Source organism: Equus asinus, chromosome 7 (assembly GCF_041296235.1).
Source record: "Equus asinus isolate D_3611 breed Donkey chromosome 7, EquAss-T2T_v2, whole genome shotgun sequence".
NCBI classification, from domain to species: Eukaryota; Metazoa; Chordata; class Mammalia; order Perissodactyla; family Equidae; genus Equus; species Equus asinus.
The window spans coordinates 77,532,399-77,546,806 of NC_091796.1; the positions used below are offsets into that span (position 1 = coordinate 77,532,399).

A 14,408-nucleotide genomic window follows, 5' to 3' on the forward strand; every position below is an offset into this window, starting at 1 on the left:
TTCCACTTCCTGCCCACTGGTACAGGCCACTGATTTCTACACTTATTTTAGTCATGGAATATGATGTGGAAATGAAATGAAAGCTTTAATAGAAGCCCAGGACACAAAGCAGACCAAGGTGGAGATACTCTGGCTAAAGGGAGGAGAGTAGGGTCCAGAGGTCCCCCTCAAAATTCTAGAACCCCAGGAATCTGCTGTGAGCCTCTGAGACAGGAGAGTCAGCCCTGGACTCAGAGTCTGTGGGCACAGATTCCTTAGCCCAGCCTCTTCCCCTCTTGCTGTTGTATTTAGGTCCCTCCTGGCTCTGAAATTCTCTGAGAGAGTGTCTGCAGGTTATGAGTCTCCACTCTCTTTTCCTGGGCATTCTCCCTCCCAGGGAAGAACAGACCAGGCAGGGACAGTGTTGGAACACCTGGACACAGAATGTGCTCCATCATTCCCGTCTTGGTCTCTTCCAGAGCTACATTGCCCAGACTTTCAGGCCCTTTTTATGAATGGAGTCATTTAGTCTGCATGGGTCGATCAGAGCGTCCCTGGAAAAGGCTGCTTGGGAAGGGAACTCACAGACATGGATGTCCCACTGTGAGAGTCCAAAGCAAGACCCCAATGGAGGCCCCCCACCCTGACTCCCCGGAAACTCAGTTTAAGGGATACTGTCTTGGTGGCCTCAAGACTTTCCTCTTAGGGAGGAAGGTGGAAGAAGGAAAAGGAGAAGTGTTCTGAAGTTAGCATCATATTCTCTCTCTCTCTCTCTCTCCCCCCCTCCTTGTTAATTGCTCCATCTCTCCCTCTTTCTTTAGAAGACTGACATGCTAGGGCTTCCTCACCCGCCTCCACCTCGCTTTAGTGCTGGGTGAATCCTGTGTATCACCATGCCTGGGACGGTCCTGCCCTCCTCCTGTGGCTGCTCACCCTGGTGCCCAGCCCAGCCCTGCTGCATACTTCTGTTCAGCTCGTGCGTCATGCCTATTCATCTTATTGAGCGCTCGGCTTGGCTGCAGATGCTGTAAATATGGTAATTTTAGACTCCCTGATTGGAAGGGGTTGCCGGGCCTGGAGGAGAGCAGTTTGGTTTACTCTGTTAGAGCTGATTCCAAGCTGGCTCTGCCATCCTCTGTGTACCCTTCTTCTCCAAGCCATGGCCCCATCAGGGCCTCCCTCTCTCTGTGTTCAGTCCTGACTTCCCTGAGCCTGGGGAGGAGTGAGAGGGACGGAGCGGACGTGTCTGTGCTCTCGGCCTAGGGAATTGCGGGTTAGCACAGAGCACCGTGGCCAAGAGGCCAGACGTGCAGCCAGTGACGCATGGGGTGGGGGTCCTGACCCTGCCAAAACAATGCTGAGGGCCGGTGGCCTGGGGATTAGCCCCCTACCCAGGGCCTTGTTCGAGGGCACACTGGGAATGAAGTAGGGGCTGCCAGAGGCCTCTGACCCCTCCGGAGCTCTCTCCCTTTTCTGCTCTTTCCCTCCTGACCTCCCCCCGTGGGGGGCTGTCACTCCCAAGGGCCTTGGGCAGCACTCCCAGGGTTGTCAGCTAATCCCTCCTCCCACCCCTCTGGGGTTTAAAGGCGTAATTTGCATTTGATTACAAGACCCCTGAACTGGGTCGGAGGATTCAAATCCCCAGGGAGCTCCTGCCAGGCTGACATTTCAGGAACCAGGGAGTCAGAGTGGGAGCTGAGAGAGTTTTGAGCTCAGGGCCGTGTTGGATCCTTCAAGAGCTACCAGATGTGCTTCCAGTTGTCTGTCCCACCTCCTTGGAAGGACAATGCTAGTTCTAAGGTTCTGAGGCAGACTTGGATCAGTCTCAGTTTTTGAGCCACTGCCTATAAGTCAGAAAGTTCGCCTCTGGGAGCTGACTCACTTTTTTTTGCACCTAACCCCCCATTTGACCGACGAGAAGTGACTTGTACCAAATCACAGGCCAGGTAACCACAGGATTGTTAGCCCACATCTGCTGCCTAGTCTATGCCCCAGACACATTTTTATAGAAGGTTCTAGAAGAAGGAAAGTAGACTCTGTTAGGTATTTCTTTGTTACTGATTCCTGAAGGAAGCCACAACACAATCCTACTGCTATCCCTATTGATAGATGTTGAGCTGGTGTTTGGTTGCCTCTGGTGACAGGAAACTTGCCATCTATGAGGCAGCCTATGAAAATGCTGGTTGGCTCTGACGGCTGTCTAATAACTCTTTACTGCTGTAAGCTGGCCTACTGTCCATCAGCATCTGTTTTGCTGGTGGAGTGGGACCTGGGAGCAGGATTAGGGGGTCTCTGAAGGGAGGCATAGGCTGTCCTGCTTCAGGAAAAGAACTAGTGGGACTCGGACATCTTCTGAGGGTGCAACATGGAGAGCTCTCAGCTCTCTTCAGCAGGCCCTGCTCCCTTCCTGTGGATAACCTACAGAGGCCCTTCTAGCCCATGCGGTATGTGGCCACCACACACTTGCTATGTTTACTTTTCCTCCTGGAAATAGGGACACAGGGCATTTTACTCACTTCACAGCAAGGGGTCCTTTCCTGGAGGACTGTTAAGGTGTGTATTCCTCACCAACAGTTGTGCAGGTTATTGGTGGGGGGTGGGGGACAGTTAAGTGGTTATTCATGGAATTTTTCCTGCTAAAGATGCATTGCCATGAAACTGCATTGGTTTGGGCTAATTCAGGTTATGGTCTAAAGAACCTCCAGATCAAACATCCCCAGCAAAATAGTCTTATTACTTTCCATCCTATAGAATAAATCAGAACCACAGCTAACAAAATCTTCCTTAGGAGACGTGTGGCCTGGTCTGCTCTGAAAAATCGATGGGCCTCCTGTGTAAACAGCATTTTGCCTGTTGGAATGTAAATGTAAACAGCATTTTGGAGTTGGAGTGCTGGAAACAGTTTGTTCTTTTAGTGGATTAACAATTTCCCCCTGAAAAAATTGTTTCACAGAATTCGCTAGGCACCCTCTCCCTTCACATACAGCCTGGGATTCCAAGACAGGCAGCCCTGATGGGCCAAAACCCTGGAAGCTTTGCTGCACCCCATCCATCAACGCCCCTCGCGGTGATGTGTGTTCAAGAGAGGGGTGTAGGTACAGGCTTTCTGCAGGGATTTGAAAATAGCACCTAAGCGAGAGGAGGAGTTGCTTCCAAAATTTTCAAAAACAGTTGAAGAGAAGGCATTTATAGCCACAAGGCCGGATCAATAGAGAGCAGGAACATGCTGGTGGAGAGTGGGGAATGAGAGCCAGGAGATCAAGACAAGAGTTTACAACTGTTTTCCCCGTATAAAATTCCCGTTATCCTCCCACAGGCAGTTTTGACGGCATCCCCCACCGTCATCCAAATTTGGTCCATCCAGAGACTTGGTAAAGAAAGCATCCTTCACAGGGTTCCCCACCCATTCCCAGGCCCCACGCTTGGCCTCCGCACAAGTCTGCTGCCCCATCTCCACTTCCGCTCCGCACTGCACTTGACCCCAGGTTACTGCTCCTGCATGTCACTTCCTTGTTTCCACTCCCCTGCCAACCAATTAAATTCTCTTCCATGCTCTGGCCTAGCAGTCAGTGCCCCCATGCCCTGACTCCAGGGGACCTTTCCAGTCTCGTGCTTTGTCCCTCATAAGTATGAGGCCAGAGGAGCCTGTTTACGACTCCGTGGAGGACTTAGAGAGAGCCGGCATGTGAAAAGCACTCGGTTGTTAGAATGATTTTATAATCTGTCCTCTGGTCTTTGTTTAGGCTGCTCCCTCCCCCTCCGTCTCTGTCTGGCTGGACCCCAACTCCCCCCACCACCTCCTTCACAAGAAGTGCCCGCCTCTGAGGTCCTGTAACTGTCTGATGTTGGTCACATTCTTATATCTGACCAGCTCACAATATTTATTTCCAGGGTTTATCTTTCTTTCCAAAATGAAAACACCTCTGGGTCAAGGTCTTTCTCTCATACTTATTCATAAGCCCTCAGTACCCAGCACAGTGTGCCGTACACAGTAAGTGCTTATTTAGACCGTGATATCCTTAATAATAATAATAATAGCTCTACTACATTAAGCACTTCCCATGTGCGAGGCACTGGGGACTTCTGCCTGGATTAGTCTTCGTAACAAACCAATGAGCATTCCCATTAGTTCTGTTTCATGGAGTGAGAAAGTGAGGCGCAGAAGACGTTCTCGTGCCTGAGGTTGGAGGTAGTGAGTGACAGAACTGTGACTGGAACCTGGGTCTGTCCACTCTGGAACTTGAACTTGAACTCATAAGGGCTCTGTTATACTGCTCTCATGAAGACAGGGACTGTGTCTTTCCCTAAGCCAGGGTTGCAAATTGGCAACCTGAGGGCTGAATCTGGCTCCCAGATGTGTTTTGTTTGGCCCACACAGTGTTTTTAAAAATCGGGAAATGTTACATCATCATCTACATTTCTGGCTTTGCTGGAAAACCTGGGGGATTCAATAACCCTGAACCTGAATGCTGGGCTGGGGCCGAGAAGCAGCTGCCCTCCTTTCTCTCTGTCCCTCCCAGACATTGTCTGCACTCGACTGTCCCGTCATGTTTCCCCTACGCCGCCAGCATTGGGGGGAGCTCAATTCCTGGTTACATAGGACGGTCCCACATCCTGTAGAGTGTTTAGCACCCCTGGCCCTCACCCACCAAATCAATAGCATCCTTCCTTCAGCCATTTGACAATCACAGACTCCCAAACAATTCCAGAGCCCTTGGTGAGGGTTGCCCATCATCCCCTGCTGAGAACCACTGGAGATAACCCCTGGGATCCCCAGTGCTGGCACACAGTAGGGCCTCAGGTAAATAGATTAAACAGACTTAGAATGAAATCTCCATAACTGAATGGTTCTGCATGTTATAAGTTCCCATGAAAACAAAGGCAGAAAAATGATGTAATCATGGTATTTTAAAAAATAAATTATCTGGAGCAAATTTGGCACATTCCCCTAAACACCTGTCCCACAATGGAAAAAAAATTAGTAATCACATGCGCCCGCTGAGGCATTTCCGTGCTGCATGCCTCAGTTCCCACTGTAATGTTAATTGGTTATGGTTTTCTTTGCTTCTAGTTCTTACAAGTAACGAGAGTTACTGTGCAGCTGTCAACCAGACACCACCCAGGAAAGGCTGCAGTTAAACCGACAACAAGAACTGAATCGTATGAAGCTTTCTATAGAGAAATGTTGTTAATAATATTTTTGCTTTTTTGTTCTAATTATAAAAATACTATGTGCTTACAATAGAAATTTCAGAATATATTAAAGTACTAAGAGTAAATAAAAATCACTCATAAATTCGTCACCTAAGGATAATCACTGTCTATATTTTTGAATATTTCCTTCCAGTCTTTTTTCCCCTATGCACATGTTTGTGTTGGTTGTTGCCGCCGATTTTGTTTGGCATTTAGCTAAACTGGGATTGTACTACTTAAAAAGTTTTCCTTGCCATCTCATGGCTGTGCCCATAGTCAGTGTGACCAATCCCCTTTTGTGGCAGAGAGTTGCTTCCCAGTTTTTGCTATTAGAAACAGTACAGCAATCAACGTCCTTCTTCATGAATCCTTTTGGGTCACTGATTATTTCTATGGAAAGTGTTATGTGGCCGCCAGCACAAGAAGTCCTCCCCTCCACTGGAAGATGGTGCTGGCTCCGGATCGAGAAAAAGTGGGTGGAGTAAGGGTAGACCGAGGTCTGGTCAGGATGTCCAGGCAGGGAAGAGCCCACGTTGTACATCCCTTAGTGTGGCCACAGCCAGGCTGCAGGGGAGGACGTGGTCTGGTCTTGGGTTTGGAGCTCTCACCACAGAAAGCAAACAAGGACGTAACCAAAGGATGAAAATTATCCGGCAGCCTGGAGAGCCCAGTGGAGGTCACGTCGTGCGATTTAGCACAGACACACAGCTCTCTCTGGTAAGGCTGGGCAACAGAAGCCCAGTGGCGTGGGGGAACAGGTCGGGGTACGGGTGTGGATAGTAGGATCCTCTCAGATTTGGGAATGGCCTGACAGATCCAGCCGAAGTTCAGAGCCTCATGGAATCTTTTCCTGCCCCAAATAGTAAGATTACTACAACACCTAAGTAAAAATAATCTTTGCAACCTAGCAAACAGAACTAAGAAATGTGCCTACTGAAATGGCCTTACAACATGAGCTGGACATAGACCCAGAGTTGCTGTTATGGTATAATAATCACGACAATGAACAACGTCTACAGCACATTACAGTTTCAAAGTGCTTTATCCGATACATCAGCCGATCTCTTGGCATGGGCGTTATTAAATGTATCTCCCATTTTGTGGAAGAGAAAACTCAGGCCCAGGGAACATGACTTGTCTAAGTGCAGGCCGGTAGCAGCAGTGGGATCAGGCTCCAGATGCCATGAAGGACAGAGCAGTGAGCATTAATCCATTCTCTTGCAACCATCTCTACTGTCCTTGCAAGATGACTTTGGTTGGAAAACAAATATATCCTGTGCTTGAGACCTTGACCTCCTTAGCAAGATGAATTAACCTGGGGAGTTACCAGGAAAAGCCAGTTCTCTCCATTTTAGAGAGCAGGCCTGGGGTTCTACCTACCTCTCCTGGCTGTGCCTTAAACAGAAACACACGATCCTGCTGTAGGAACGCTCCCTTTGTGGGTGATTCCCACACCTGGAATCTTCTCTGCAGACGTGGCAACTGCTCTTCCCTAACCTCTTCAAGCCTTTGCTTGAACCTCACCTTCTCAGTGGTGCCTTCTCCGACTACCTATTTTAAATAGCACCCTCCCACCACCAACCCCCACCACTGGCACTTCCTGTCTTCCTCCCCTGCTTTATTTTTCTCCACAGTCTGGATCACCTTCTAATATCCTATTCTTTTTCTTGTTTCCTGTCTGTTTTCTCTACTAGAGTGCAAGTGTGATGAGCACAGGATCTTTGTCTGGTCTGTTCCCTGTTGTTTCCATGCCTAGAACGTGCCTGGAGCACAGTCGGTTCTCAAAAAAATCATCGTTGAATGAATAGCAGTAGAAGAATTAGAATAAATAAAAAACTCATAAGAGCGTTAGCACTGTGACTAGTTCGTAATAGGGAATCAATACGCGTTGGTTCCCTTTCTCTCCTTCCCTTCTCCTGTATTAAATGTTATCTGCTCATCACAGTCATCTTTTAAAATTAAAATATTTCTGGAAGAGATAACACATTAAGCCTTGACATCCAGTCCATGAAGCAGATATTGTGGGGAAAGAAAACCCCACACTGGTCCTCAAGGGAAGCGGAGTGGTGAGTCACACCCTGCACCAGCCAGGCCTCCTTGCCCATCTAGTAGGGGTTAGGACTCGTGGCCTCGGAGGGTGTCCCCAGTGCTGTCTATGATTCTATCCAGGTGTGAATCAGCATGGGGGACATGGAAGGCAGGCTAGGGGGACCCAGGTGGAGTGAGGCTCCCTCTCTTCCACCTGCTGGAGTTGCCTCCTCCGCCGACAGCTGTGCAGGTGAACCCTGGGACATCTGCTCGTTGACTTGAGTTGGGGAGGAAAAAGTTTTCCTCGACCCTCTTAGGTTCCCTTGGCTGGGTCTGAAAATTAAACTGACAAAGACAGGTTAGCAGGCGAAAAGCATACAAATTTATTTAATATAAGTTTTATGTGACAAGGGAGCCTTCATAAGGAAGTGAAGACCTGAAGATACAGTTCGATCTGAGTACCTTCATGCTAGGTTTGATGAAGAGTGGGCGGTCATGGAGGAACCTGACAGCTTAAGAAACATGAGGGGAATGTGGTAAACTGGGGGGACCCAGCAAGGCCTGTTGTTAGGATTCTTCTCCGCGTCCCTTTGTCTTCGGAGACAAGATATACCTCTGGGTATACGGAGAGCACCCTCACATGAGGGTCTTGTGACCTGTTTCAGGGGAGAAGGGTCGAGAGGAAGGTCAGAGTGACCTTCATGCTCCTACATTTTCTCAGACTCTTTCAGCTTAAAATGTTTGATATGCCAAGGGGCCATATTTTGGGGTAGCATGTCCTGAACCCTGTCACCTGCCATGGGGTTGCGGAGGCTCCCTTCTCTTCGGTTGGGGCGCTGCTGAGTTACCCTTCAGCCGACGTTCACTTCTTCAGTAGGTATGTACCGTGTACGTGTTCATGTGTCTGGTGCTGTGCTAAGGCCTGGAGAAGCTGTGGTGAACAGGACAGACACAAGCGTGTGGCTCCCAGTCAGGTAAGGGGGACAGACCTCAAATGTGAAAGTCCGTCCAGACCCAGGGCCACTTTTGGGTCTGAGTTTCCTATCCTGTTTTTGGAGTCTCTTCCTTCCCAGGGCCTTGCTGAGGCCCACCCCAGGAATCAATGGCCTCCTAACTGCTGTCCTGTCTGCACCCTCCTCCCACGCCCCACTTCCCTGCAGAGCACTCCTAGACACCCTCCCAGATTGTTCCTAAAAGCCAGAGCCAGAGGGAGGATTGTAGCCCCAGGATAGCTAGAGGGCTAGTTGTGGGAGAAAAGCAGACACAGCAGAAGGCGTCTCTAATTCCTGAAGGAGGGGCTCACCTGTCCTGAACGACAGGTGCCAGGCAGGTGTCAGGAGTTGTGGGTGAAAAGGAAAAGTCAGAAGAGGAAGGAGTGAAGGGAGAGCCCATAACAGTGAGGGGACCCTCGGGTGTGGGGCAGTCTGAGAAAGGGAGGTGGCTAGAAAGAGAAAAAGAGAAAGGGAGAGAATGAGGGCTAATTTTAGGGTGTGAAACTGAAGCAGAAAATGTCCCAGGAGGTTTAGGGGATTTGCTGTGACATGCACTGTACAAAACGCCTGCCCGGCCTCTCGAGAAAACCTACAGTGGAGATCACATTAGGCCTAGAAGCGTTGGGAGTTGCACGGGTTTCTCTGAGTGCGAGGCCAAGCGGAGGCATCTTCCAGGGAGGGCCAGCGGGTTTACACAGGGGACAAGCACAGTTTCAGTTGTCACTCCATCATCCACAATCCTCAGCTGGGCTCTCGGGACCGCCCCGAGAAGGACTCTGCTTACCTTTCCAGCCTGCTTTCCATCCGCCCCCCCGACCTTTTCTGCACACCCCTAAGTGTCTTACTGTACCCTGAGAAGTCTCTCCTGCCTCTCTCACCCCATTACGTGCTGTTCTCAGGGGTCCCCAGCATCTTCAGTGCCATTCCTCCTTCTTTCTAACCCTACCTAATCTTCATGCCTCTGCCCAGAGCCTTCTTCACCTTCCAGGAAGGCTTTGCTGGCCAGCGGGCAGCATCTTCTCTTCTTCCCCACATCCACCCCAACCTCTCCTTGGACATTTTCCATAAACTCCCTTATATGGGGTCACTATCTTGATGAACATGACTTAGCTGTTGCACCATCTAGTTTGTAAACTCCTTAAAGACAAGGACTAGGGATTAAAATCCCTTTTGTCCTGCACAGATTTGCTACCGTGCCAGGCCCAAGGAGCCCCTTAAATCATCGCTGACTGAATCGACCTCCCAGGGCAAGCTCTGGAGAAGTTGCCCATCTGAGGAGTTGGTAGCAGAGGCAGTCAACATCCCCAACATGCCCTCCCGCTTTGGGTCTGGTCCCTAGAAACAACTCCAGTGGCCTTGAAGAATTAATACTGCTGTCAGAGGGGCTGCCTTTCAAAGGGCCCTGATAGCTCTTGTTATATGCAAAGTGGAAAAGGTAAGGGGACTGCTCTCTGCGTTTCCTGCCTTTCAATTGAGTGAGGACAGACAGATGATTTATTGGGCATTTCCTAGCCTCCCCCTCACCATAGGAAATCAGCCAGAAAAAAAGGTGCAAATTTTAAAAAGATGTGTGTGGGGGTGGGGGTAGGGGGGAGAATTCCTGTGTACCATTAAAGTGAAAAAAAAAAAGTCTCTAACAGCAGGAACTCTGATCTAAAGGCATTCTAACCATAAATTTCCACCACCCTTTGAGAACTCAAAGCCTCATGTGCTGGCGCCGGGAGGGAATGGCGCAGGGAGAGTAAGGCTGTGAAGTGTGGTCCTCTCTCAGAGCCCATTTCCAGATGACCAAGCTTGGGCTTAGGGTGGTGGCAGTGTGTCCTTAGCCATCAGCCATCACCAGGGAAGACCAGGGGGTATAGGGGCCTTTGTAACCTTTCAAGTGTTGGTTTCAGTTGGAAACAGTTAAAAATCTCTGCCCCACCCCTTCCCCTGAGAGCGATTGAGCGAGGGAAAAGGGGCCCAGAGCTGGGGGCTCAGCAGATGCGAGGGCCTGACTGACACAAAGACTCTGCTTTCCTTCCACTCCGCAGGGGGAGTCATGCCAGTCGCCCAGGGCCACCCAGCCAAGTACCACATGCTGGTGCTTAGCTAGGTGGCTGAAAATGACAGAAATGTATTCTCTCACGGTTTTGGAGGCTCGAAGTCCGAAATCAAGGTGTCAGCAGGGCCACGCTCCCCTGCAGGCTCTAGAGAAGGATCCCTCCTTGCCTCCTCCTCGCTTCTGGCGGCTGCTGGCAATCCCTGTTGCTCCTTGGCTTGTAGACACATCACTCCAGTGTCTGCCTCTATCTTCACGTGGCTGTCTTCCCTGTGTGTCTGCCTCTTCTCCCTGTGTAGTCTGTCTCTGTGTCTCTTCTCTTCCTACAAGGATGCTAGTCATGTTGGAATAAGGGCCCACCCTACTCTAGTATAACCACATCTTAACTTACATTTTAGTTACATCTGCAAAGACCCTGTGTCCAAATAAGTTCATATTCATAGGTTAGGACTTTAGTATGTCTTTTTGGGGACACAATTCAACCCACAACAGTAGTCAAATGTTTATCGTCTATGACTTGATTGGGAAGCCTTAGGTTATAACCAGCGACTCTGTGTGTGTGTGTGTGTGTATCTGTGATTTGTCTTTATATAGTGTCTCACAAATACCTGTGCATATATATGCATGTGTATATATATACAAATATCTATAATATAATAGGCATCTCCTTATATATACCTATAATGTAATAGGTATTTAGGCAATAGGTATTTGTAATATATATACAAATACCCATGAGTAGTATTCATATAGTGTCATATTTATTACATATATAAAAATATATAAAACACTATATATATGACATTATATAAATAGAAATGACAGATATTTGTGATTCGTATAGTGATGTATGACAAAACATAAGTATTTATATGACATGAATGAAAGTACATATGACGCTCTATGAATACAAATCGTTGGAGCAATTCTGAGTAATGCCCTGATTGTATTAATCTAAAGAAGAATGTAGAGCTGCTCTTGATCCTTTTTTGGTGGTTTTCCCACTAAAAAGATGGTGGGAAAAGCCTGTGCCCAGGCTGGACTCTGAAGAAGACTCAAGCCGTGGCACGGATGGAGGTGCTGTATGTGGGCCCGGGGGCCCCCAGCGCCATAGGGCTGCAGCTCTGCCGGCTGTGCAGTGTTATTCCCTTGTTTTGGAGGAGAAAACCCAGACCCAGAGCCACGAAGCGTCTCGTCCAAGTCCACACAGACTCAAATCATTCTAGAAGTAGAAGTCATGCCTCCACACACCCAAAGGCACCCCCCACTCACGCCGCTTCCTTCTCTGTGTCCTCCTTGCCCCACTTTTCCGACTAATAGTCACTTGAGTTACTTCCACTGAGCATGCCCAGATGTTATAGGTGGTCACAAAAATAGCACTATTTTCCCCTCAACTGAGCTCAGAAATTGTTTTCATGGGGGTCTTACTACATGCCAAGTTTAAAGTACTTTGTGTTCAGTTGTTCTGGAGTTGCTGGTGAGGTAGGGGGAAAAGAACTTTCCTTTTTCCATTTTATAAAGGAGTTTTTTTCATTTTCTCAAATTCCAAACTTTATCTCATTTTCTGGGCACCGTGGCCAGCCTAGGATGTCTTCCATTAATGAGTTGGGGACTTGGGGTTTCTCAGGGCTGCCTCTCTCCTAAGCCTCTTCAAGGTGACCTTCAGAAGCCTTGAAATGGCTCTTACCCTCATTTCCCCCTGCCCCCCGGGTCCCACCTGGGTATCCACCCTGCTCGCTCCACTTTGCACGGCTGCCTGATTTCCCTTCCGAAAGCCCTAGAGCCTGACTCGCTCTCCGTCCTGCCTGCTGGATCATCCAGCAGGAGCGGGCTAGATTCAGAAAGGCCTTTTTTTTTTAAAGATTTTATTTTTTCCTTTTTCTTGCCAAAGCCCCCAAGTACATAGTTGTATATTCTTCGTTGTGGGTCCTTCTAGTTGTGGCATGTGGGACGCCACCTCAGCATGGTTTGATGAGCAGTGCCATGTCCGCGCCCAGGATTCGAACCAACGAAGCACTGGGCCGCCTGCAGCGGAGCGCGCGAACTTAACCACTTGGCCACAGGGCCAGCCCCCAGAAAGGCCTTTTTAAATGCATTCTGGAGGCGTTCTGCTTGGACCCTCTGCTGGAGAACACTTTTGCCAGGGCCTCGCCCATCCAGGACTTCCAAGCGGACTGGCAGATCCTGCGCAGCCTCCTACACCTTCCTCTCCCACTCCCCACTTCCTCCCACCCCAGCATCCCCATCTGAGAACACCCGTGCCTGTATTCAACTAAACTCTGAGCTCTCTGCACAGTGGCCACTCCACAGCCTCTGAGGGACCAGAGGCAGAGCTCGGTGTGACACTACTTGGTTTCTGTTTGGCCACGTCTGGCTTGTGTTCAATGCATCCTAATTCGGAGAAAGCCTAAATGTGGGCCTCAAACTTTAGGGAGCATCAGAATCCCGCGGGGAGTTTGTTAGGAATGCAGATTTCCAGTCTCACTGCTGAAAATCTTACTGAGGTTCTGGCAGAGCCTGAGAATCTGCATTCTGGAAGCACCCTAGGGGATTCTGGTGCTGGTAGTCTGGGGCCACCCTTGGAGAAATATGGCTTAGTTCTTGGTCGGGCATGTTTACACAGGGCCTCTACTCTGCAAAGCATGCCTGGGGCACTTAGGGGAGGTGACTAGGAGGAAGCAAAGACCAGAAATATGAGGGTACAGACTGAGGCACAAATATAAACCAAGTAGGCCAGGCTTGAGCCTGAGGGGTTGGGTAGAGAAAGGGCAGTTACTGGCGTGACTGCTCGGCGACCAGCACTGCAGGGTTCCCCAAGGAATCATTGCTGGGACAGCGACTGGAGAGATGTTTAAATCTTCTGCTGCCAATGTGGGTGCTAGTAGAGCCTTCTCCTGGGTCTGGGGTGGGCTATCAAACCAGACGGGAGCCGCTCCTGAATGCGGTAATTCTGAGGAGGGAGCCCCTTCAGCTTCTCCTCAGAGGCAGCACAGCATGGTGAATAAAAATACTGGCTTTGGAATCACCTGCCTGTGTGACTGTCACTTGTCCAGTCTCTCTGGGTGACTTGACCAAGCTACGTGCTCTCTCTGGGCCTCCGTTTCCTCATCTGGAAAAAGAGGATAATAGTACCCGCCTCAGAGGGTTCTTGAGAGGATTAAACAAGGTAATACGTGCAAAGTCCTTGGCAGTCCTGGGAGTAGGGAGGGCTCAATGGATGTGAACTGCTGTCCTTGTCCAGGCTGCTCCCGTCTGCCTCACAGCACACTCCGAAGCTGTCTTTTGAAGAATTAGACCTCATGGATAATTTGGATAGCCCATGAATGTCCTTGTCACCCTGTTCCCAGAAAGCTTTTGGTTTTCCCTCTTTCCCCTTCAGAAAGCCCTCGACACCCTGCAAACGCCAGTTTGGAATAGGCAATGCTTATAACACAGCCCCTTCCTCTCCAGGTGACCCCACCTTGCGGAACACTCACAGCCCTCCCCGTGATGCTGAAGGAACCGCTCCACAGGTGGGGGCCAGAACTTTGCAACCCAAAACCCGGATTTTGAATTCCAAGCCTCTGCCTGACGAAGGCTGTGTGATCTACAAGGTGAGATAGGGAGGTCAAGGTCGGAATCAAAGGCTCCCGAGCAGATGGAGAAAGGAAATGACGTACACAGAGGCCCCGACAGCACCCAGTTCATCCCCCTGCACCTTCACCATGTCCACTGTGGGGACTTTTGTGCTGGTCTCAGCCTCTGAGTACTCTCCGCCTTGGTTTCCCCCCACAGGGTGGAGCCAGCACCTAGAGACGTGTCGCGGCACATGGTAAACTAACTGCTTTTACATGCTGTGCAATATTAGGAGCAATATTAGTATTGGCTCTCTGTTCTAATGACCAGTTGCTATAGCTTTATAAATAAAAGATCCTGATTAGCAGAGCAAACAGTCGTTCTGGTCGTCCTCCGGCGCCCTCATCAACGGCACTCATCTAGAGGGATCCTGCCAGTGAAACCGGGGTTGTTTCGTAGTCGTCTGACCTATGGCACGGACATCCCCAGGTGAGAATTCTTAGGCCAGACAGGTAAAGAAGGACCAAGCGACGCTTCTGTGAAACAGACACTCAGACACCTTTGGGCATTTTCTAAATGGAGACCGTTGCCCACACATCCAAACACTGGCCAGGTATCGC

The 14,408-nt window shown here is 49.6% G+C and overlaps 1 protein-coding gene across 10 annotated transcripts in view; it reads left to right on the forward strand.

Moving 5' to 3' along the window:
• Window positions 1-14,040, forward strand: part of RAD51B (RAD51 paralog B) — a 638,238-nt gene extending 624,198 nt beyond the window's left edge. For 4 of the 10 annotated variants that reach the window (XM_070513846.1, XM_070513845.1, XM_070513844.1 and 1 more), the window contains 2 exons: window positions 13,684-13,826; window positions 14,008-14,040. In XM_070513846.1, the coding sequence (XP_070369947.1) occupies window positions 13,684-13,826; window positions 14,008-14,025 (161 nt within the window). In that variant the 3' untranslated portion in view covers window positions 14,026-14,040. Of the gene's footprint in view, window positions 1-5,050; window positions 5,300-13,683; window positions 13,827-14,007 lie in introns of those variants that run through there. The other 6 variants (XR_011504641.1, XR_011504635.1, XR_011504632.1 and 3 more) reach the window with 5 other exon arrangements.
• Window positions 14,041-14,408: the final 368 nt, after the last annotated feature.